Raw genomic sequence first — 24966 nt, forward strand, 5'->3', positions numbered from 1 at the left:
GATAGTTGTGAGCCACCATGTGGTTGCTGGGAATTGAACTCAGGACCTCTGGAAGAGCAGTCAGTGCTCTCACTCGCTGAGCCATCGCTCCAGCCCACTTACTGTTAATTTCTAAACTATTGGATTATAGACAAAATAATATTGCCTGTATGATCTCCATACTGAATGAGAGTTCTCTTTCAGCACTTTGAAGGTTTTACAAATAGCTTCTTAAAGCTTAATATTTATTTGAAACGTTTTCCTAATGCTGTAAATGTGAGCTGTGTTAGTTTTGGCGCTGGGGCCTGAACCCAGAGTCTGTGTATATATTAAGTATATACTCTACCACGGAGCTAGAGCTCCACCCTGAAATGTCCAGAGATAGAGAACACGCGCATGAGGAGGCCCTCAAATGTCAGCTCTACCTTCTTTGTTTTGTTTTTTTGAGACAGGGTGCTCACTGGCCTGGAGCACACTGTGTAAGCTGCTGACTGGGCAGTGAGCCAAGGGCTCTGTCTGTCTCCACCTCCCCAATACTGGATTACAAACATACATCACGAGCCCTGGTTTGTTTGTTTGTTTGTTAGTTTTAATGTGGTTCTGGGGATCGGACTCAGGACCTCAAGCACTTTGCTGACTGAGCCCTCTATGCCTCTAGCTCCTAAAGTGTCCGATTTTGAGAGAACAATATTTTCGCCATTACTGTGCAACTTTCACGTTGTTCTTTGTATTTCTATTACATACTGCATCGGATTGTGAGGCTTGTCAATCCATCCATCAGTAGATATATACGCTTCACACAGATTGACAACTCTGATCTACTGTTCATCTGTACGCTACAGTAATGAAAAGTAGATTTCCTGCTATGCAGTGCTCTTTTGTCTTGGATTATGTTTCATTTCAGTGCCATTCTTTGTTTCTGAGAGGCAGTATTGCTATGCTGGCCCAAGGTGCCCACTACCACACCGGCTTTCTACCTTAGTTCGAGTGCTGGCATGGGGTATCTTTTTCTACTTATTTTAAGCTTTTTGGTGGCACTATCTTCGACTTCTAGCAGGTACCTTTAGTGCAGTCACATTTGCTGCCATTCCTGTCACACAGCTCCAGCCACTATGACTTCCTTCCTTCCTTATACAGCCCAGCTATGTCTGCGAACAGCTTCCTTTCCTCCGACAGCTTGTTCTTCCTGTGTCTCAGCGGGATGCTCTGTCTACACACAGCCTCTCCATGGCTTCCCCTTCACTGTGCTCTACAAACTGAGCCAGTTGCACCTTAACAGATTGTGTTCAGTGAACTTAGTGGATTTTCATGGAGATCATAGTGAGGAGACGGACACAGGCTGTCTGCCCCGGGCATCCACTGTGGGCTGGCGAGCGAGTCTAAGCAGAAGTATAAAGACTCATGAACCAAACTGGATTCAAATTTAAAGCTTTTTGTAGCATTAGGAATAGCAAAATGAGAATGTGCAGGTTCTCATAAAAGGGATATTCTTTTCAAAACTGTGACCTGTTTACAGAATATCTACAGGGAATCACTGAAGGTTTTTTCAACTTGGCAAATAAGGCAATTCAATTTTAAAAATGGGATAAATATTCAATTTCAGATAAAAATATGAAAGTTTTTTTTCTTAAGTATCAAATTCTGCCACCTCTAATTAAATTATTTCCTGTTTCCCATTTTGGGCAAAAATTTCGTTTCAAAAAAAGCTATTGAATTTGCAGGAAGAAAGAAGGTATCGTTGTCTCCACAGTTAAATACTGCCTGTCTGGACTCCGATAGCTTCTCCCTGAGGCTGCAGAGGTAAACACCTCATTTCACCTCACAGATACAGGTCCCAAGCACGCTGAGACTGTCCAGGCATCCTTCCCTCAGTGCAGTGTGCTGCTGCAGCTCAGGATTTACAGACACACATTTTCCGTGTCCTGTCTGCTTCTGTGATATTTCCAATTAAACTATAGGAGACCTGGGAGGGGGGCATTTAAAATTCAAGCACTATTAACAAAATGTTAACACACTCAGCTCTAAACTAGGTCAGACCTTCACGGCTCAGTGCCAGCAGAAATGCCGACTGAAGCATCCTGTGGTGCTGTCCTCGGCGATGCTAGTTCAGTGCCTCCTGGTAACTGCTGGAATGAGGACACTCTGCGCACCATCTTTTAGAGCACCGGTCCAAATCCTTGCTTTAGAGCTGTGGCAAGGACTATGACACCAGGCATTAGAGGCAGCTTTCACAAGATCTTTAGGAATAGTCCGTGTACATCCTAACTCTATCTTCTTTCATTACTCAAATACAAAATTCTGCCCTTAAAGGACAGTATTAAAGAACGAGTTCTCAGGAACCTGGAGAAACAGCTTAGCAGTTAAGAGAATATACTGCAGGGAGATGGCTCAGAGGTTAAGAGCACCGTCTGCTCTTCCAAAGGTCCTGAGTTCAATTCCCAGCAACCATATGGTGGCTCACAACCATATCTATAATGAGATCTGGTACCTTCTTGTGGCAGGCAGGCATACATGTGGGCAGAATACTGTACAAATAATAAATAAAAAAAATTTTAAAGCATATACTGCTCTTGCAGACAACCTGAGTTCAGTACCCAGCACCCACATCAGGTGGCTCACAATTGCTTGTAATTCCGACTGCAGGGCATCTGATGCCCTGTTCTGGCCTCTGTAGGCACTGCATTTATGTACACATACTCTCACTCAGATCCACATATAAACACAATCAAAAGTAAAAAATAAAATCATTTTTTAAAATGGAATTCTCAAGCTGGTGAGATGGCTCAGTAGGTGAAGGCACTTGCCACCAAGCCTATGCAGTTGACTTGAACTCCTGGAACCTCCATGGTGGGAGAACTCACACGTGTAAACTGTCTCAACCTCCCATGTGTACCACGCACGCGTGTGTGTGTGTGTGTGTGTGTGTGTGTGTGTGTGTGTGTGTGTCCTTAATGAACTCTTTGGTACTCTGAAGGTAAAAACAGAGAAATGTATATCAGGACAGGTTGGCTCAGTTATATGTAAATCCAAATTTGGATTTGGAACACAAGCCATAATAACTAGTATCTCTAAGTGTGAGATATGTTGGAATATTATTAGAAGAGTGAAGCTGTCCAGATAAGGTGGGGAACTGGAAACGCCATGCTCAAACATGCAGCTGCTACTGACCCCAAATAACCAACATCCAGTAGTAATAAGCCATGTGGCCACATCTTCCAAGTTTCTGGAACAAGCTGGAAATAATAGCATTTTATATAAAATGTCTCAAGTTTTAGACAAGGGCAATGAGTTTAAACTCTGTAATATTACACAGGACTCACAGAGGCAAGCCTTTGGGGTTAGCAGAGTCTTGGGTGCAGTACAGACTAGACAGGTGCTAACCTGTTCGCTCATGAGGGGTCCAACTCCGCTAGCTGTCACGTCTTTCAATAAAGTCCTCTCTGAGGACCAATGGACGCCTCCCTGGAGAAACTGCCTTCCTGTCAAACCAAGCTCTCTGCCGATGGCTCAGCTTGAGAGAACCAGGGCAAAGATAAAGGAACTCTTCCTACTCTACAGCCATTCTGGTCTTCAAAAGACCTCTACACTAGTTGTGCAAACCACAGCATTTAATGACAGGCAGATGGCAGGACGGCATCACTACCTCTAGGTCAGCAAGCAGTTAGTGGAAAGAAGCCCCAGACAGGTCTCAGAGCTCAAGTCCGCTGCCCAAACTAAACTCTATAAGGACCAAGAGAACTGTGATACGGCTGAAGATCACTTTAGATTTAAAAATGTAAAGGCAAGTGTTCCAACAGAAAAACAAACATTTTCTGGAAATAGTCACAAATAAAACGTGGGCTCCTTAGATTACTTTTCACCCCGAATGTTGTATTACCTCTACTCACTAAATGCTGCAAATGTCAGTAAATATCTGCAGTTGGAGGAAGACAGACTATAACACAAGGAGGAAACACGCTCACTTTCACAAGCTCCGGAAGGGTTTAGAATACTCTTCTCAGTCTAAAATTAAAAGAATGATTGATAAAAACAAGGCACTAGGAAATCAGTCAAGTGCCCGCCACGGCAACCCTCAGTAGAAGATTGCAACCCCACACAAACTACCAAAGGCAGCTCTTCTTCACTTGCCTATGAAATAGCTCTTTTAATCATTCCAGCCTGAACAAAACAGAAAATAGAAAGTGAATAAAGAATTTTTGAAGGGGAAAAAAAAAGTCAAAAGATCCCAGAACTTTTCAAACGTCAGTAAAATTGTTGTCTCAAAGTAGGAGGCCCTTGGCCCTCCAGGGGCTTGGAGAAGGTGTGCAAGGCTCGGGCCCGGCAAGCAAGCTGCCCGGCCTGGATGCACGGCGCTGCAAGCCCTCCCCAGAAAACACAACCTTCTGCTTCAGCACTACTCACAAACTCATAGTCTCCATCCTGAGGTATTTTCCAATCTGAAGAATTTTTCAGAGAGCCAGATACATTCTTGCCAAAGCTGTTGATCTGGTTTTCCTTTTCTTTTTGTTCGAAGTATTCAAGGAAAGATGGTTTTGCAGGCTGCATGGTCTCATCTCTTCCTGAAAACAAACAAGCAAAAACAAAAGGTGAAAAGGAACTAAGACACACGTGTGGTCAGGATGCCCAGGGGGACAACAGTCTCCAGGTCAATTCTCCCTGTTGGATAAAGACCTCTTTATGAATGTCTCTAATGAAACTACGGAAAAACACACAGATCCTCACTTAAAATACTTCTTAGTAAAAAAACAGATTCTGTGGTCCCTCTGTAATGTATGTTAATTGTCTTCCCAGAGTCTTTATTTCTAAAATGAAAGATTTGGGTACCTCAGTAATTCTGAGAAAGCTTCAAGTAAAACCTGTATTATTGTTGTTCTTTTTATTATTATTGGTTTCCTACAGCAAATAATTCTTGAAATACTTAGACTGAACATATCCCAGAAGCAAACAAAAATATTTGTGCCCACTGTATTCATTATTCCTTATTGCACTGCAGTCACAGGGGTGAGGCGGAAGGAGACTGGTCCTAAGTAAGCTCACATTCTTGTTGAAAGGAGGAGATAAATAAGCATGAAAAAGAAAGTAACAATTAAGGGCAATCCTTCCACTTCTGAGCTAGTGTGTGACCTTCTTCTGCTGCTGAGGATCAAAACCAAAGCCTTGCATATACCAGGCAAGAGTGCTACCACTGAACTATACCTTATATAACGTTCATTTTCTTTTCACACATTGTCTATCATCTATCCATCTATTTGAGGCAAGGTCTCACCTTATAACCCTGGCTAGCCTGGAATTCACTATGTAGACTAGGTTGGCCCCAAACTCGGAGATGCTCCTGCTTCTGCCTTTCAAGAGCTGGGATTAAAAGCATGCACCACCATGCTTGGCCTATAAATAACATTTAAAATATTATTTACACACCAACCAAGGACCAGCATGGTGAGGACCTAGACCCTCTACTCAGATGTGGTAGACAGGCAGCACAGTCTCCTTGTGGGTTCCATAATATGGAGCGCAGAGGCTACCTCTGACATGGACTCTGGTGCCCACTTGATGATCACTGGCAGGGTGGCATTGCCAGGCAACAGAGGAAAAGGATACAGGCAGTCCAGATAAGACTTGATAGGCTGAGGTCAGATGACTGGGGAGGAGGGCTCCCCTTTCTGAGAACTAGGGGAAGGGACTACAAAGTAAAGTGTACAAATTTTAAAAATATATTATTTACAGACAATTTAAATGAGGTATAATATTATATGTATAGCATGAGCTGAACTGTGTAAAATCATATACACAGGAGAAAAATACACCAAAATGTTAAATGAATCTCTCAGTCATTTGTTGTCTTTCTCACTATCAACCTTTTCAACCAAAGCCAGGTCTGTCCACTGCTAGGTGTTACCACTGTTTACTGTGCTGTTCCTTCCTCCTTATGGGGGGACTCAATACAGGTTTCCTAAGACCTGCCAATCACCCAACAAAGATATGATGTGCTGTTTATGTGAAATAAAGATGCATTTTATGTTTGTTTTGTTTGCTTTTAAGCTTCATTTTATTGCATATTCAAGTACTACATACAATAAAACAAAACTTGTAAAAATGTAACACTGGATTTGCTGAGGAGACAGAAGGAGATGTTCTGTGCTCAGTTCCTTCCTCTGGGAACTCAAGGGGAAGACCAGCTCTGAGGCAGTTATGCAATGACCCTTCACCTAATCCTACCATAAACAAAGATAAGCAGAAAAGCTAGTGCCAGGGCTGGAGAGATGGCTCAGAGGGTAGGAGCACTGTCTGTTCTTCCAAGAGTCCTGAATTCAATTCCCAGCTCACAACCACCTATAATGAGATCTGGTGCCCTCTTGTGGCATGCAGGCAGAATACTGTATACGTAATAAATAAATAAAAAGTCATTTTTTAAAAAAGAAAGCCTAGTGCCAACCTGCCCGGAGACTTCTGAGAGACACAGTCAGAACATGGTAACTACACAAAATACCCTGAGTTCCCCGGGCAGCTGAACAGACTACAAAATCTAGACAGTCTAAACTATCACATGGCTGTTTGGGAAGAGATCACATTGTGTATGTATATCACACCCAAAGAAGGAATTTCCAAATGGATAAACAATTAACTGCAAAAATAGAAACTATAAACTCTAGAGGAAAAAGTAAGCATGCACTTGAACCCAGCTGTGGGAAGGCTTGCCAACGGTGGCAAGACACAGAGACACGGAGCTGCTGCATGAGTGTGAAGGATGCAACACGAATCCAAATTCATTAAATAGTGTACGACATACATGAGAAAAACTAAAAGGCCAATTATGGAAAGAAAATGTTTGCAACAAATACAATAAAACATTTTAAAGAACTTCTTTTTTAAAGGAAACTGTAAGGATACTTTGTGGATTTCGGAAGATAAATAACCAATATGTAAACAACTTTTTAAATGAAAGAAAAAGAGACCCAAAAAGGGAGTAGATAGTGAACTAAAGATTGGTAGCACACACAAGCTACCCAACCACTCCTTACAAAGGCTTTTATTTTTAAGTGCTTTGGTTCACTTACAAGAAGTTAAATTAGAGTCACATGAGGTACCATTTCTTAATACTTCAGCTGGCAAAACTTCAAACCTAATAATACACTCCTGGGTAAGGCTGTGGGGTCAGGCGCTCTCACTGTGGCTGAACCAACCACACAGCATGCAACTGCTGCCATCGGGACTGGCACTGAGTATGAAACCATGAGCCAGAAGCAAACATCAACAGCCTGTACTGACGAATCTCAACTAGAGCCTTTACCATGAACTCACGGTATTTTAAAAAGATCCTGCCAAGCTCTTTTGATACAAGGAAACCAAAGCCACACACCCCAACACCAGTGCAGATCTGAGTCTGGAAGAAAAAAAAAATTCCTCTACTGAAAAAGAGACTTCTTAAGGGTAACAGCAAATTCCAGGACTAAGAAAGAAAAATCATGAAGTGAGCTTCCACCTTTTTAGGTTAAGTATATCACCTGGCCCTCAGCAGAGAAGCATCTCCTTGCAGTAGATGGTGATTAACACACATTAGACAATGTAAACAACGAGAGGCTCTGGGGTCCCCGCTCCAAACGGGATGTCTTTATCAAAGCTCTCCCTTCAAGGCTCAGGGATCCACGAGAAGAGGCAGTAGAAAGAGTGTAAGACCCAGAGAGACTCCACAGACTAAGCATCTTCCAACAGGACAGGCTATGCACATATGAACGCATAGAGGCTGTTACAGCACACACAACCTCACGGCGTCAAACCAGACAAAATACCAGCCTGGGGAAGGGGAGGTAGGCGCATGTCCCACCAAGAACCTGGGCACTATTGCAATTGATAGTTGCTAGGAAAGGGGAAAAATCTGTTTTCTTCAGTGGAGTGACACTGGTTCTACCAATCACACTGCAAGGCAGGCCTCATGCTCAGGAGTAGTTGACCAATCCAAACCAGAAGCTGTGTGTGTGTGTGTGTGTGTGTGTGTGTGTGTGTGTGTGTGTGTGTGTGTGTGTGTTTTGTTTTGTTTAAGAAAGAGAAAGAAACAAGGGCAACACCAACAGCCATGCCGAGGTGGACGGGAACAACCAAATGGCCTCAATCCTACACTTCTAGGCAACTAAGGAACGCTGAGAGAAGGAGGAACAGTCTTCGCCAGGGAAGAGCACAACTGATTATCCGATATCACATGGTGAGCGCTGCAGCATACATGTGAGTGGCATTATACAGGCTGAACGGGTTATATGTTTAGGAACATATATTCATATAGTAACAATTAATGAAACAAAAAGATCATGAAATTGAAAAAAGACATGGAGGGTTTAGGAGAGGCTTTGGAGGGAGGGAAAGGAGAAATGTTGTAATACTACTATAATCTCAAAAAGAAAAGAAAAGGAAAAAGCATGAACTTGGGGAAGAGAAAAGAATATAGACAAAAACAGACAGATGGGACGTGGCTCAGTAGCCCAGATAAGCAGGACTCCATCAGTATCTGGAGCTAGTGCCTGGACACCCCAACATACGCTCCTCCACTAAATATCCTAAAACTACTGTGTGGACATTGGCGAAGTGAGATCCTCTCAGTAGCAAAAGACAGCAAACTGACACCTCGGCAACCATTCTTTTTTGGGAAAACAGTGTCTGGGGCCCTAATAACTAGGGAAATTCCACCTGGGGAAGTGTCTGTAGCACATTCTCTGTAACTTTATAAATGCTAATAAAAGTTGTGTGACTTTTCATAGATGCTCAAACACTTACTAAACTGAGCTATTTTTAAATCCTAATTTCTGTTAAGCTTCAAACCATGTATATCTTGAGGTCTAAAAAAATTACTAATGTGATAAAACTAAATTACTTTAGCCAATTAAAGAGTCCCTCTTTAAAACCTAATGAGCATTTAAGAGGCACCTTGGGGAGACCCACCACTACCAATGTGGGGACACTGAACACCAAGAACACACTGCAGTGTGAGCTAGCCACACAGTGGATTCCAAGCCAAGCTGTGGCGCTGTACGGCACTCTGTCTCAAAGTAAGTAAATGAATTAAGTACAATGTAAAATAAATGTGTAAAAATCAAACCTTTAAGTCGGGGATGAGACTCAAAAATATTTCTGTGGATTAATTCTAAACCATTCCATTAAAAAAAACCAAAAGAATACTGTTACTGAGAGAATGTAGCATGTCTATTTCTATCACTGCTTACATGAAAAAGTGAAGTTTGCTTTCCTCATATTTCAATTATTTACTTGACAACAACAGCCCTTCTCAACCCTCTTAAAGATTTCTAATATTTTTGGAGAGGAAAAAAAAGAAAGAAAGCAAAGCAAAGCCCTGTCCTTTGTCTCTTTCAGCAACTAAGAACCCTGACTAAGGAATTCCATCAATGCCTCTTTCAGCTGGTGCTGCCACTGCCAGGGACCTGACTATCCCTCACAGGAATTGGAATTTAAAGGCTGCCCCCAGCAAACAAAACTGTTTTAGGATTATATTTTTTCTTAATCTAATTACATATTCAAATATAAACTTGGAATAAAGTCATACTTTTCTTGGGAAATTAATTGCAGCTAAACAATCTGTTAAGGTTTACATACATCAAATTACCAAAAGTAAAGAGTTGTGGGGGTGTATCATCTAAGGGTGTGGTGTTTTGGGACTCAAAGCCAGGGCCCTGTGCACACCAGGCAAGCAGCCCACCAACTGAACTACATCCCTAGCCTCCAAAGGTGATTTTGGAAACAGCACAACAGACTGGCTCCTAGCTTGGGGTTTTATGTTTGCACAGTTCACCACAGTTCTTTTTTACAGCTCAAAAAGGCAGCCCTACCCTAGAAGGTGCAATGACTTAAACCTCCGGTCCTGACCATGCAAGGCCAGCAGAGACTTTCAACATTCTGTATTTCACTTGAATGCTAATACATCTCAGTGAGCCTCCTCGTAGTAAAACACTATGGGGGAGCTAGTCAGCAGTCTTAACTGAGGCCCTCACAGAAGCCAGCCCAGCTGCTACTGTACCAGCTGACCAGACCAAGAGAAACACCCAACTACAAATCTTTGCTAACCTCTAGAATCATGCTTTACATAAAATGGCTAGTTTAATCCACTAAGTTTTGGAGTGCTTTGTTAGACAGCAAAAGCTAAATGATTTAACAATCTTTTTCTCTCCTGCTCTAACCTGTTCACTCACATACTACCTTACGTCCACAAAAAGCATTTCCCTTAGAAACCCAGATGTAAATTCAAACAACACTGTTACTAAATACCTGGGTTTGAGGCTTTCACGTGACTTTCATCCCAACTTCCTGACCACACAGAAGGTACAAACACAGACTGTACATACTAGGCACCTGCCAAGCACTGCCCTTAGCACAGTGGATTTTCACTAAATCTTTGCAGACTCTTTTCAGGGATATTATGAATCCTGTTTTATAGATGGGATGTTTGCCTAAGATTTTATAGCTATGACAACAAGGATCAATGTGAACGTCAGCTGTCAGGTTTTAAGGCTGGTGAGCTGTAGCTCATCTGATGAGCTCTCTAAAACCAAAATGAAGATTGTTGACATGTGAGCACTGCCATTAAGTTGAGTGCAGAAAGAGTGAGCGAATGGAATTTTCCCAGGAACCTTATCTTTGAACCATTCTTTCAGCAACGTGGAGCTAGATAATCAAGTGCCGGGCAGCGGCCTGTCAGGGTTGAAAAGCGTAAGAGAATCGCTCCAAGTGATTAAAGGCTGGGCTGCCCTGGGCTCTCCCTGGCTCCCAGGCCTTCAGCTGGTCAGGGGACATTCTGTTTCAACTTGAACTAGAGTACTTTTTTTTTCAGATGTATCACAGGAAATGAACACATTCAGCTGAATGATAATACAGGAAACCTGAAGCCAGAGGGAGAACAGACTGGGCAAACCCTGAGAACAGCCACATCTTGCTTTGATTCTTTTATCTGATGCGGGAGATAAATGTGCTCCTACGCTGCGGTGGCCTACTTCTCTGTGAGCCCCACTTACCAACTGAATAGACTATCTGTGTAAGCCTATGAGCAAAGGAGGGAAGCGATGAGCACCTGTGCCTGGTCTCTACTTTTCTTTGAAAGACATGATCCAAATGTCCGCCAACTGATGGGCAAGTATGTGGTATGGCTACACACTGGAAAAGTATTCAGCAAAAACAAAAAACAACTAAAAACGAAAAAATTTGAGAGATGGACTGGGGAGATGGTACAACTGGTAAAGTGCTTACCCCAAAAATATTAAGACATGAGTTCAGATCCTCAGCACCCTCATAAAAAAGATGGGTGCAGCCGGGTGTGGTGGTGCACACCTTTAATCCCAGCACTCAGGAGGCAGAGGCAGGCAGATGACTGAGTTTGAGGCCAGCCTGGTCTACAAAGCGAGTCCAAGATAGCCAAGGCTACACAGAGAAATCCTGTCTTGAAATCCATGCCCCGCCCCCACCCACCCACACACAAAGAGTGCAGCATCACCAATCTGTATCTCAACCCTGGCAGGTCCCAGCCAGTGTAGCCAGATCCACGAATTCAACAAATAGTAGAGTCCCAGTGTTAACCTCTGACCTGCCTACACACACACACACACACACACACACACACACACACACACACACACACACACACACGTTCACACAAAAAGTTAAACACTGATACACAGTGGAACATGGATAAACCTTGAAAGAATTATACAAAACAAAAAATGCCATAGCCAAAGAGAAGCATCCTTTCTGAATCCATTTACATTAAATATCCAAAACAAGCAAATCCATAAATAGGGAAAATAAGAAGTAACTGACAATGGAAAGAGCGTTCCTTTGGTTTTGGTTTTGGTTTTGGTTTTGGTTTTTTTGTCTGTTTGTTTTTTCAAGACAGAGTTTCTCTCTGTCTCTACTGGATGTGCTTTGTAGACCAGACTGGTCTCAAACTCAGAGCAATCTGCCTGCCTCTGCTTCCCAGAGTGCTGGTATTACAGATGTGCACCACGGCACCCAGCTGAATGTTCCTTTGGAAGTGATCAAAATGCCTGGAATTTAATAATTGTTACTCTTGTATTACTTTGTCAACACACTAAAAATCTACAAAACTGCTTGCTTTAAAATGGTAAACTTTATAAATGTATACCATAGCTTAAAATTAGAAAACTTCAAAAACTAAATCCTGGTGATGATTGCACAACTCCGCAAACATACTAGAAGCCACTGTACATTCGGGATGAGTAAGCCCCATGGTTCATAAATTATGTCAGGAACGCCTTGAAATAAAGTGACAACAGACTCTATGTTATGCTCTTATTTCTGGGCTTCTGAAAACTATAAAATAATGCCAGGACAGGCATGCTAGAAAGAAGCTTGACCAAACACTGGAGCTCACATCTCCTATGTGATCTCCTCCAGATCACAAACTGGACGGCTGTTCCACCCCAACCCTTCACTTGGGAACTGTCACTCACTAACCACAATGGTCAGCTTAGCCTTTCCTTAGTTCACAATAACCTGTTCTTATCTAAGCAGTAATTAATCCTGCTCAAAGTACGGAAGTGAGCACACAGGCCTACATTTTCTTCTGGGCTCCATGCATAAATATTTCTAAGACAAAAACTACAGCAATACCTCAATGTGTCCTGCTGCTTTAAAATAATGTGCTATAATGTAAATGCATTACTTACATTATAGAGGGTTTGTTTTTGAAGCCTATCATTTGTTAAATATGTGGCTTCTGGTTTTGTTTTTGTTAAGAAGCATTTATGGGTTTCAGATGTATCCAGCCATCATTTACATAAAGTCATTATCCAAGTCTGTGTAACCATAAACTTTTGGATGTTCCTGAAACCACTAAGAACTGAGGGTTGTAAGATGCCCTGGAGCCCAGAAAATCTCTCTTCCTGGTAACAGTGGCTCACAGGCATGTTAATGCTAATGAGCTACACATGGATCACAGGAGCGCTCCAGCACTGGGGACAGTCAACGATGAGGACGGCCCATCCCTTGGTACAGCAACAATCTCCTGAGACTGGGTCTCGCCCCTCCTGACCAGTGTCTTGATACTCCCTGTAACAACAGGATCAAATTCAAACTCCTTGTCTGGGTGCTCCAAGTCCTTTTAAAGGCTGACCAGTGCCCACCTCTGCTTTGGCCAGCGTCACTATCAATACGCCCTGTCCAGTTTTCCGACTTTGCTTCATTTTTAACAAAGTCTTCACCATCCTTCTCACAAAGTCTTTAACTCTTTCCTGTGACTAGCCCACCCTCTCATCACGTGTTTTGTTATCTTCAGACACAGAGGGCTTCTCTCCTCAGCTAATAAGTCACTACCCAATGCCATGGTCTGAGGCATGGTCTACACAAGCGAAGGGCTGGAAAGAGCAGCAGCAGCATGTACAGCCCTGGACCCTGACAGAGACACCATCGTACATTTTTTACCTATAAGTTCTTTGACAGCAGTAAATGTTTCATTTGGTCTCTCTGTACATTACACGGTTGTGACACATAGGAAATATCTAGGAAATACCAAGTGGATTGCATTGGATAGTTGTTTTTAACAAATCCTGAAATTGACATTTCTTAGAGTGGACACTCTTACAGGAAATCATCTACTCTTCCTTATAGATCCACTTCAACTTCGATTAGTATTAAAGAGTGCATCTCCACTCCTCTCTAGGCGAGAGGCAGAACGGAGAGGCACTGCAGGCAGAGCACTGATGGACCAGGCTGGCCCGGCTGCCTCTCAGTCTCTTAGGCCCAAGCCGAGGCCTCGCTTCTGGATCCACCCTTTCTTCTCACTGCTATTCTTGGCTCTCCTGTGACTAACATAAGCACACTGGAGCCCCTTATATTCCAAAGACTATAGGCCGTGGGCCCATCCCCAGGTCACACGGCGATCTGATGCTTTCCCATCCTAGCTTGTGGTCTGGCTGGGCTCTTTGGATGAATATTCAGGCACCAAGCTCAGCAGTCTTGGCTCATCCCAAAGAAATCAAGAATGTTAATGGTTTCCAAAGATAAAAGTGAGCCCAACATGTGGACACAGTAAGACAAACTGCACAAACAATTAGGAGTTAGCTCCACTCTGAAGGATGACCTGGAGTCATTTGTGAAACTGTTTAGTACCGAGTCTGCTTCTCTATTGTAAAGCTCACCCAGGAGGGAACTTCTCATAAAATGCAGTTCACCACGGAGATTACCTTTCAGGGATGGAAATAAAGGCAGTCAGTAATAAATCCCAGAGTTAAGATAAGAGTTTGAAGCCTTATAAAAGAAGCTCAAAGGGATCCAAAGTCTGGCCTGCTTTAAATCTGCCATCTTGTGTATTGAGCTGTTTAACTGGTTCTCAAAATAGCTGTCATCTTATTGCCAGGAAATTTAACACATTCTCTCTCTCTCTCTCTCTCTCTCTCTCTCTCTCTCTCTCTCTCTCTCTCTCTCTCTCTCTCTCTCCAGGGAATTTACACACACACACACACACACACACACACACACACTCTCTCTCTGACTCTCTCTGTGTCTCTGTGTGTGTGTGTGTGTGTGTGTGTGTGTGTGTGTGTGTGTATGTGTGTGTGTGTCTTTCTCGGTGTGGATATGTGTCTCTTCTTTCTGAATGAATGAATAAATAATTAATAATAATTTTTCATTATACCACTTTCGTCTTTGGGCATTTAGACACTCAGTATTTTCTATATAGTTCCTTACTTTAGTTTGAGAAAACAAAACTTAAGTTCTGAAGGCCAAAAAGGGATTCCCTCAGTAAGGAGGCTCCACCTGTGAGGCCTAGACATACACTCCAAGCCAAGACTGGCTCCAAAGATCAGTCCACTACTTTTCCTTCCTTCTCCTGCCCACCTTCAGAAACACAGCCGCAACAGAACTAAACGCTGTAGCTTCTCGCTGCAGTGCACGCACAGCCCTGGCACTATGCAGAACCTCCCTGTGGCATCAGGTCAGAGCGGCAGTGACACGGAAGCACTGAGAACTCACAGAACTCTGCTGGACTCTGAGGCAATCCGAATCTGGACAAGAACGCCTCTGCTGTCCAGAGGAGGGCCAACCCGGTGCAGTGCTTACACCTGAACCACCGTACGCGCAAGGGCTGTCAAGTCAGACTGACAGAGACAGCACAAGGACAACGGTTAACAACCCCCTTTCAGACAACTGCAGGTGGAAAGAAATGGGCTTTGAGTCAAGAATGTCTCTTTTACACAGCTCCGATGAATGTGCACCTAACAGACAGTGTTGGAATGAAATCTTTTCAACAAGGGTCTGGACTTTGCTTTAAAGGGAGAAACGCAGCAACAATAGCTGCCCTCCGTCTCAGAGCTTCTCATCCACGCCGAGGGGCTTTACATTCCACCTCAAAGACAGTAGCGCGGCTGCTGCTGCTGCTGCTGCTGCTGCTGCTGCTGCTGCTGCTGCTGCTTAGGGAGCAAATCAGAACCCTGGGAACCAAGCACAGATTTTAGAAAGAAATCAGCTCACTCCCTCAGTTCACAGGGTCTAAGAGGAAAGGCCTGAGTCCAGGGCGAGAACCTGGCAAATACTAGTTCACCTCCTGCCTCCGCTGCGAGCGGGCCTGGGAAGGAGGAGAGGGCGGCTGACAGGCGTCTCCTGGACATGCCGACGGACAAGGCCGCATCATCACGGCCACCGGGCACGGCAGCAAACGGGCCTCCATGATCTCTCAGAACTACTGTGCTGGCCCCTGTCAGTCCTTCACACAGGAAGTACCGCCAAGCTGCACATCTGTGCAGACCAAGCTGACTCCCTTCTTCCGTGTTTTGCTGCTACTGCTCTTTATTTTTGTCTCTGAAAAATCAAATATCGAAAACTGGTGGAGAATGTGCCATTTAACGGCACCAGTAAATTAAGCTTACAGATGTAAATTCTCATACCAAACAACCAGAAAATACACGTTCTCAAGTTGGCAGGCGACCCACTGGGTAAGGCATTATGCAAGCCTGTGGTGCTGAGTTCAAGTCTCAGAACCCACAAAAGATGTCTGCTGATTTCCACACCACGGCTTCACGGCACACACATGCAGAGTTTTAAAACATTTTCAATAGAAGAAAGCAAAATCTGGCTAAAGCATGCAAAGGCTACTTGACAAAAATTCACAACATACAGGCTGAGCCACAAATGTCTCAGAAAGTAGCACAGTACAGTTGCCACGCAGGCCGGGGTCTTTAACCACAATTCTCTAACCCATCCAAAGTTTAAAATTTCACACACTTAGTTTTAAAAACAGCACTTCTGAGTTAATTCGCAGGCACAGTGGCACATGCCTATAGTTCTGGAATTCAAGAAAACAGAGGCAGGGGAACTTTGAGTCTGAGGCCAGCCTAGGACACATAGCAACTCCCAGGCTGGCAAGGGGTACAAAGTAAACAAAACCCTGTTTCTAAAACGCAGAACAGTTCTCAGAACTTGGCACTTGGCTGTACGCGGAATGCCTGCGCAGTGCTGACGCCCCTGGGTTCCTGCAGGCAGCTGACAGCAGAAGGAGCAGAGCACATGCACCACGCAGACGTGCAGTGAGGCTGAACTAGAGCTAAGGGAAAAGCCACCGCAATCAGAGCCAATGGCTACACCAGCTCTGTTCCAAGGACGGTAAAGCTACAGGGAGAGACTCTTTAGCCTAAGGAGGAGGTGTTATGATTCTGCTGCGCCATCAGACTCAGTATTAAGATATTAGAACCAGGGGCTGGAGAGATGGCTTAGAGGTTAAGAGCACTGACTGCTCTTCCTAGTGGTCCTGAGTTCAATCTCCAGCAACCACATGGTGGCTCACAACCATCTATCATGAGATCTGCTGCCCTCCTCTGGCAGGCAGGTGCACATGCAGACAGAACATTGTCTACATAATAAACAAATCTTAAAAAAAAAAAAAAAGATAATAGAAGAAATGTCTCTAAGGTGAACACCGAGACAAGAACAGGCACTACTAGTCAAACTGCATTAGAGATCTAAGTGAGCCAGAAGGCAAGGTGTGCGGATCAAAAGGGGGGGAAAACTAAGACCATATTCACAGAGAAGGCCTTCTTTGTAAAGAATAAAAAAGGGAATTTACAGACTTGGACTCTCAAAGGATAATGAACAAAAAAATCCACTGGAAAACATCAACACACCAACTATAAAAGTAAAGCAAAAACAAAAGACTTGGAACATCAGTGAAAAGACACTTGCGATAAGCCTCAGGTTAATGCCCCAGGCCCACACGGTGGCAAGAGAACGGTTCTCCTCTGACCTCCACATGTGTGCAAGCACACATACACACACACAATAAACACAAAGATAATTTTTGAAGATCTGAAGGTAAATTTAATAACTTAATAAAACTATTTAAGGTGCTAGGCTGGTTAAGGAGACAGACAGCTCAAACAGCTAAGTGCTTGCCAGGCAAGTGCAGGAACCCAAGTTAATCCCTAGAACTCACACACCGCATCCAGGCACTGTGCAGGCATATAATGCCAGGAGTCCTGAAATGCAAGATGCAGGCTGAGGAGATGGCTCAGCAGCGAAGAGCATGTACAGCTCTTCTAGAGGATTCTTGCTTGGTTCCCAACCACCTGTAACTGCAGCTCCAGGGGATCCAAGTCACCGGCCTCCTGAGGCATCTGACCTCAAGGCACATACCCACATGTATACATGTGATTTTAAATACTAAAAGTAAAAGATTTTTTAAACAAAAATTCTACTTGGACAGCTCCTGAAGAACACCACCCAAGGGTGACCAACTCTGGCCTACACATGAGCACATATGTGTACACACACACACACACATACACACAAACTGCTAGGCATGATAGTGCATACCTGTAGCTGCAATACTCATGAAGCTGAGGCAAAAGAATCACAAGTTGACACCAGCTTGAGCTTTATAAAAAGGCCTCATCAAGATAGACAGGCCAGGCAATAGTGGTGCACGCCTTTAATCCCAGCACTCAAGAGACAGAGGCTGGTGGATCTCTGTGAGTTAGAGGCCAGCCTGGTCTACAGATCAAGTTCCAGGAAACCCTGTCTTGAAACACCACCCCCAAAAAGAGAGACAGACAGATAGACAGATACACATACAAAGAGAGAATGTGACTATAAGATAAACTATAGTTTTCTAGAGATATGATAGATAAACCAAGTAACAGTGTTTGACAGAACTAAACTATATAGTCAAATCAATCAAATAAAATCAAAGTAGGGTACAAAATTTGATACACTGATCCTGAAATTGATGAGATCACTATGATGAAAATTTCAAATAGCAATCTGTATTTAGAAGGAGGAGGAAGAAGAGGAAGAAGAGGAGGAGGAGGAGGGAAGAAGGAATCTATTTTAGAAAATGAGTCACAGAAGACACGCAAAGGTGACTGGACCACACAGTTGAATGTGGTAGGGAAATATGGTTTTCAAATGAGAAAAATGGAGCTGTCATCTGTAACTCATAGTATAAACAGAAAGAAATCCAGGAAACATTAAATAACACCTGTAAACAATAGAACTTGACAATTGTTTAAACACATACTACTTTATGATAAAATCTAGGCAGAAAGAATTTTTTTCCCTTTTGATTTTTAGAGACAAGGTTTCTCAACGTAGCCCTGGCTGTCCCGCAAGTTGCTCTGTAGATCAAACTGGCCTCAAGCTCACACACATCTACCTGCCTCTGCCTCCCTGGTGTTGGGATTAAAGGTATGCACCCCTACCACCCAGCAAAATATCTTGAAAAACACAAAAATAATGAATATAAAAATGGAGTCTGACAGTCTGATGTCATGAAAACTACAATTGCTAAGAATGGCTGCAAAGCGAAGGGCACAAGTCACGAGCTAAGGCAAAAGAATTAGAAAGCACAAACCATACGCCAAAGTCAGCATCTACAACAAAGAAATTCTGCAAACCAGTACAAGGCTATTCAGATTACCTTTTCTGCATAAGGACAAGCAAGATAAAAACGAGGTACAGTGCAGCTCAGTGGTACACGGCCCGGGGTTCCAGTCCCTGCACTTCCAAAACCAAGATCAGGACATACCAAGTAACAAATGGCTATAAAACGTCTTTAACACTTGTTTCTCTACATAGTGTAACTTTTCCCCCAAGTCAGGTCTGTGCTTGAGTTGTTTCCTATTCCACTATTTTGTTGGAACTGCTTAACTGATGACATTTTTTTAATTATTGTATATGAGTGCTTTATTTGCAGAAGAGGGCATCAGATCACATTATAGATGGTTGTGAGCCACAATATGGTTGCTGGGAATCGAACTCAGGACCTCTGGAAGAGCAGGCGGCGTTCTTAACCACTGAGCCATTTTAAAAGCTACGTGTGGCACTGTGCTGAAGAACAACAAAACCAATTCCCACTAAAGTTGACTACAAACCTAAGAGACACTGTGCTAAGATGCCTCAGCTCTGCCGAGTGTCCAGTCTCCTAATGAAGTGAAATAAAACCAAGCCCTAGCACTGCTGTGGTAACTCAGATCAGACTGAATGGTGAGGCTGAAGAGATGGCTGGTTGCTCCTCCTGAGGACTCAGGTCCAATTCTTAGCACCTACAGCTCACAGGAACTCCAGGTCCCTGCAGGCACTAGGCACGTGTATATGCACAGACACTGCAAAATACCCAAACCCATAAAACAAGGTAATGAAATATGCATATGCTATCTATATACTTCAAGATAAATAAGTAGTAGTCTTCATCCAAAATAAATCCTATCATACAAAGGGTATCAGTGAACGTGAAAGGGAACGTAATTCCAATTCATAATCAATTACAGAGCTCCCTCTGCTGGCACAGAGGAAGTACAGCAAGCCCAATATTGACCATTCACACAGGAGTTTGATCTTTATTTCTGATGAAGCAAAGTTCTTTTAGAGCCCTCATTCAAAATAACAGGAGAGTCTGCCCTGCACATATTCTACAAATAACTAATAAGAATTACCAATATGTTTTTAGACAAGTATAATTAGCTAATGTCCACTCTCCTTCAGATTTCAGCTAAGGGCTGGGACTGTATCTAATGTTTTTATATATACAGTGTTCCATCTACAATACCATGTTGAGGAAAAATTCTTAATTATCTTCAATTATTTTCTTGGGCCTAATTCCTACTAGTGGAATTTAGCAGGTCAAAAGTTTGACCTTTTCTTTCAGGATTTGTTTGTAATTATGTGTACACAGCAAAGATTCTATGTGCAAGTACAGGTTCTTCAGAGTCTAGAAAGAGTACTGGATCCCATGAAGCTGGAGTTCCAAGTGGCTATGTACCTAGTGTGGGTGCTGGAAACTGAATTCAGATCCTCTGGAAGAAGAACAAATGTTCTTAACTGCAGGGTAACTTTTCCAGCCCCCAGATTTAAATGCCTGATACACAATGCATTGCAGAAGTTTTATCAATTTATAAATCTACCAATATAACATTACCTTTACCGCCTCAGAGACGCGGAATCCTAGCCCCCAACCAGACAAGGGGAACTACTTTTACCTTTGAAAACAAGAGGTTAGTGACCTGAAAGGTGAAGAATAGAAGGGGCACATGAACAGCGTCCTGCAGACGTCCTTCAACATCAACAGCGTCCTGCAGATGTCCTTCAACATGAACAGCGTCCTGCAGATGTCCTTCAACATGAACAGTGCCCTGCGGACGTCCTTCAACATGAACAGCGTCCTGCGGACGTCCTTCAACATGAACAGCGTCCTGCAGATGTCCTTCAACATGAACAGCGCCCTGCGGACGTCCTTCAACCACAAGAAGCCACCCTGAGTTCCTCAACTCACCAAGCTCTTGGTTAGGCTCCTGGGTAAAGTGCTCCCCCTGTTGGAATACCTCTACCTACCTGTGTGCTGCCAAGCTCACTGCCTGTCTATAAAGGAACCCCAGTACACGCCAACAGCCTCTACTATACTTTGACAACACCCTTACACCAATATTAAAACTCATTTCCTTCACTGAACTTGATGGCATCAGGGGTCAACTATGAGATACAACTATGAGCCAGTCTTTGAGGGACGTCTCTCCCTGAGAGTGGACAGCACCATCTGACAGACAGCCCAGATACGCAAAAAAAATCTCTTGCTTGCTAAGCTGTCTCCTTCTTACCGGCACACCAATCCCTGGTGCTGCTACAGCCACTATTTCTGTCATCCCTCACTCTGGCATTGCACTCCAGTTTCCTGGTCTTTCAACATGGACTTCAGACCACTGACTCTCTGGGGATCTTCCAGGCCCTCAGATTGGGACTGCCAAAACAAGACATCCAGATTTGTAGCCTGAGTAGATCTCTAGTTCTCAGCCTATCCAGTCTGCAGCCAGCCACTATCAGGACTATCCAGACCCTACCTGTACCCCACTCCATAAGACCCTACCTGTACCCCACTCCATAAGACCCTACCTGTACACCACTCCAGCAAGCCCCCTTTGCTTAAGTTTAAGGCCCCAGGTCTCCTTGATCATCTTTTTTTCTTTCCTTTTAACTGTGCTCCCTCCCTAGGGATGAAACCCAGGGCCTCACATGTGCTAGTCAGGCGTTCTACTAACCAACAAACGTTCTCTGTCTGTAAAGGGACAGACAGCAGACACTTTAGACTTGGCTACGGAAGTGCTCCAGCTGAGTCTTCCTACTCAAAGTACGCAGCAGGCTAGATTAGCTGGAGACTGGTTTGCTGGTCCCTGGGGTGGAGGAAAAACCATAAATATTTAAGTGGCGGCTGAGGGTATAGCTCAGCAGACTAGCACAAGTGAAGCCCTGGGTCTGATGCCTAGCACGGGGGGTAGGGACTTAAAGGGAAGAAAAAAGATGACTAAGGAGGCCCAGGCCTTTAAACGGACAAAGTTTAGGCTAAACTGAACCTCTATGCCTCAGCTACTGCTTTGTACTCTCCTCTGTGACTGGCCTACACGCCCAGGCAAAGCCAATCAGTACAGACCAGAGAGCGGGACTCTGAGCCAGGAGCTGAGGAGGAGGAATGAGGCCAGTCACAGGCAAAGATCAGACAGGAAAGAGGGAAACAAAGCCAAGCCGCGGCACACAGCTGTAACGGGAGCTGCTGGGAGGCTGAGGCAAGGGAACCACTTGAGACAGGCCAGCACTAGGAGTACTGTAGTAACAGGGCACTCGAAGGCCTAGGTAGGTCCTATACCTGTACTTTCTACTCACACACACCCGTCCACAAAACGCACCTAGCAATCTGCTAGCAATTTAGAACCCTCACCTGACCAGCGTACGTGTACGTACACACACACACACACACACACACACACACACACACACACACACACACACCCTACTCTGAACAATGGGATAGGCATTTCCTCTCCCTGACAATCACTGTGTTTGGACAAACACCATATGGTCATATTCTTCTCATGTCCAAGCACAAGACAAGAAGAGCACATGAGGCCGGAAGTGGCTTTAGGGTCATGCACACCCGGCGAAGTGTGTTCTCGTGTGAAGTTTTAAACGGGACTCCCCTCAGCTGCATTACAGGAGACATGCACAGTGGGGGGAATGATCATATAACCTAATCTATCAATCAAAATAAAAGAACCACCCCAACTACTTGCCTTAGGAACCAGTCCCGCTTTCCTCTAGACTCTCACAAAAGGACGCCTCAGGCAGCAACTGTACCTTCCTGTGGCCTACTGCTCTCTTGCAGTGGATTCTGACCTGTGCTTTGTCTAACTAAAGTCGCCTTACTACTCTGCAAACAATGTGAGCTTTTACTTCATTCCTGAATACAGTGACCAAAACCTGGAAACACCGGGCCTAGACCCTGACCACAGGCAACAGCTTGAGCCCAGAAGCTTGAGACAAGCCCGGGCAATGTAGGAAGGCCCTGCCTCACAAGACAGGAACGCTGGCCAGCGGTGTAGCTCACTGGCAAAGGCCTCATGGAGCACGTGTGAGGCTCAGGGACTTAATCCCTAACAAGAAAAGTAAAAGGGGGAGACAAAAAGAGTAGGGGAGGAAGGAGAGAGATGAAAAGAAACACAGCAGGGAGGCAGAGAGGGAGAGAAAAAAAGGAAGCATTTTCCTGAAGACTTAACAGAACCTTTAAATCTGCTCAATTATCTTTGATTGGCTATCAGGGACCCTTGATTAAACAGACACTTAAGGTACGAATAGCATTTCAGATTCCATGGCGTTTTGAGATGATTCTGTATCGCAACAATGTGCATGCCCCTCCTGCAGGAGAACCCTTCAGTGAGGACATTCAGATGAGAGGCAGCCGCTGGGGGTCACAAGCCAAGTGCAGCTTTCTTCCTGCCCTGCCTCCTGCTCCTCACAGCCCTCCAATAGAACCTCCTACTGAGCAGCGCTCTCCCTCCTTCTGAGGCACTCAGCTGTGGCAATAGAACAGCAGACCCAAGCCCAGGGCTGCCTGGCTGTGAGAACCCATCTCTGGGTCCGTTAGCGTGTCTCATCAGAGCTCACTTTTCATGGTTCCTTCCTCTTCCTCGTCCTCCGTGTTGATCACCATGGTGCCCAGCTGGGACGGCAATGTGTCACCATGCTCAATCATGGTATTGGCTCCATCGCTCATTGTACTGGCTACCCGAACAGTGCCCATCTCATCACCAGCAGCTCGAACCATTGTGCCAGAATCCAGTTCATCCTCCTCCTGCAAATGAACAGAATCTGAAGCTAATGTAATCAAAAGATTTTGAATTTTCTGAATTATTGTTACTCAGCTTGGTGCAAATATTCCCAGGCTTGACATCTCTCCAGGTTGTATACACACTTTAGAAGCTAAAAAGCACTTATTTAACCAGAGATGATTCATAAAGTCACCGGTGTGCCAACTGCCTATGTAATCTAAAGGAGCGTCCTCCTCCCTTCTCACCTGACCTCCAGTACAGACCTAAGAAGCCGGCACAAGTACCCTTGGAATCTCAAAGCCATGGGTGACTCCGGAATACAGTATGAAATTTTAGAAGAGCTTGGGAAAAACAAGTCTCCAAAATGGGAGATTGTCTGTCTGTCTGTCCGTCTCTCTTTAATAAATAGATGAACTAGATAAAAGATATGGAGGTAAAATAATATAATGTGTTTTAAAAGAAAAAAAAAAAACACTGAGCAATAAGCAAGCACAGACCTGGCGACACAGTGTCCAGCCACACTGAACGAGGTCTGGGACAAGGTGCTGTTAGAGTCTCAAGTTCTAAGCTGGACCACAGCAGCTACTTATCTCGTCACTTCTGTGGCAATGAGGGCCTAACGCCATTTACTCCTGAAGCGCAGCGCAGCGCCGGCCACTCACTGAGTTCTCCTCGTCATCCTGCTCCACTTCCCGCTGCTGCTGGGCCTCCTGGCGCTTCAGTTTCACATCCATGGCCTCGTTGATCAGGTCTCGCAGCATTGACACTCCTTTGGCGCTCTTGACAAATGGGTGCTTGAGTAAGGAAATGGAGAAGAAATGACACAACTGTTTTGTTTGTTTCTCGAGACAGGGGCTTTCTGTGTAGCCCTGGATGTCCTGGAACTCGTCCTGCAGACAGCCTAGCCTGGAACTTCGAGATCCGCCTGTCTCTGTCTCCTAAAGGCTGGAGTTAAAGACAGGCACTGCCGCCACCATCCAGCCACAATTTTCACTTTAAAACAGTGCATGGCACATAGTAGAAATCTGGCAATATTTGTCATATAAATCAGTGGATCTAATTTTTCTCTTCCAACCGGGGGCAACTAAGCCACACTCACTTCACGGCTCTAAGAGACAGCTGACCATGTGGACCTGTGCCATTTCTGTCTCATCTAGAGGGTCTTGCGTCTTTACTTCACTGAGAGAGTCCATCCCCACTACATCAGTTCCAGCGTCTGAACTGAGGCTGCAGGTCTGCAGGCGGCTCCTTCACCCGCCCCATCTTACGTTTTCCTGTCTTTGTGGAGCAACACGAAGCCCTGGTAGTTGACGTTACATATGGAAAGTATGCAGGAGTTACCTAAATATCCCAGCTTACTCTGACAGACCGCATGTTTCCTCCTTGGGGGGGCAGTACA

General features: G+C 44.3%; 1 protein-coding gene across 1 annotated transcript in view; it reads right to left on the minus strand.

The window, feature by feature from the left end:
• The window catches only part of STK4 (serine/threonine kinase 4), an 89266-nt gene that overhangs the window by 30358 nt on the left and 33942 nt on the right, over positions 1-24966 (minus strand). Inside the window, exons 8-10 of the mRNA XM_084774425.1 lie at positions 24230-24361; positions 23404-23590; positions 4381-4538 (exon numbers count right to left, since the gene is read on the minus strand). Of these exons, the coding sequence (XP_084630551.1) occupies positions 4381-4538; positions 23404-23590; positions 24230-24361 (477 nt within the window). The remainder of the gene's footprint in view (positions 1-4380; positions 4539-23403; positions 23591-24229; positions 24362-24966) is intronic.

The sequence above is a fragment of the Acomys minous genome, assembly GCF_964271855.1.
Source record: "Acomys minous genome assembly, chromosome: 3".
Lineage (NCBI taxonomy): Eukaryota > Metazoa > Chordata > Mammalia > Rodentia > Muridae > Acomys > Acomys minous.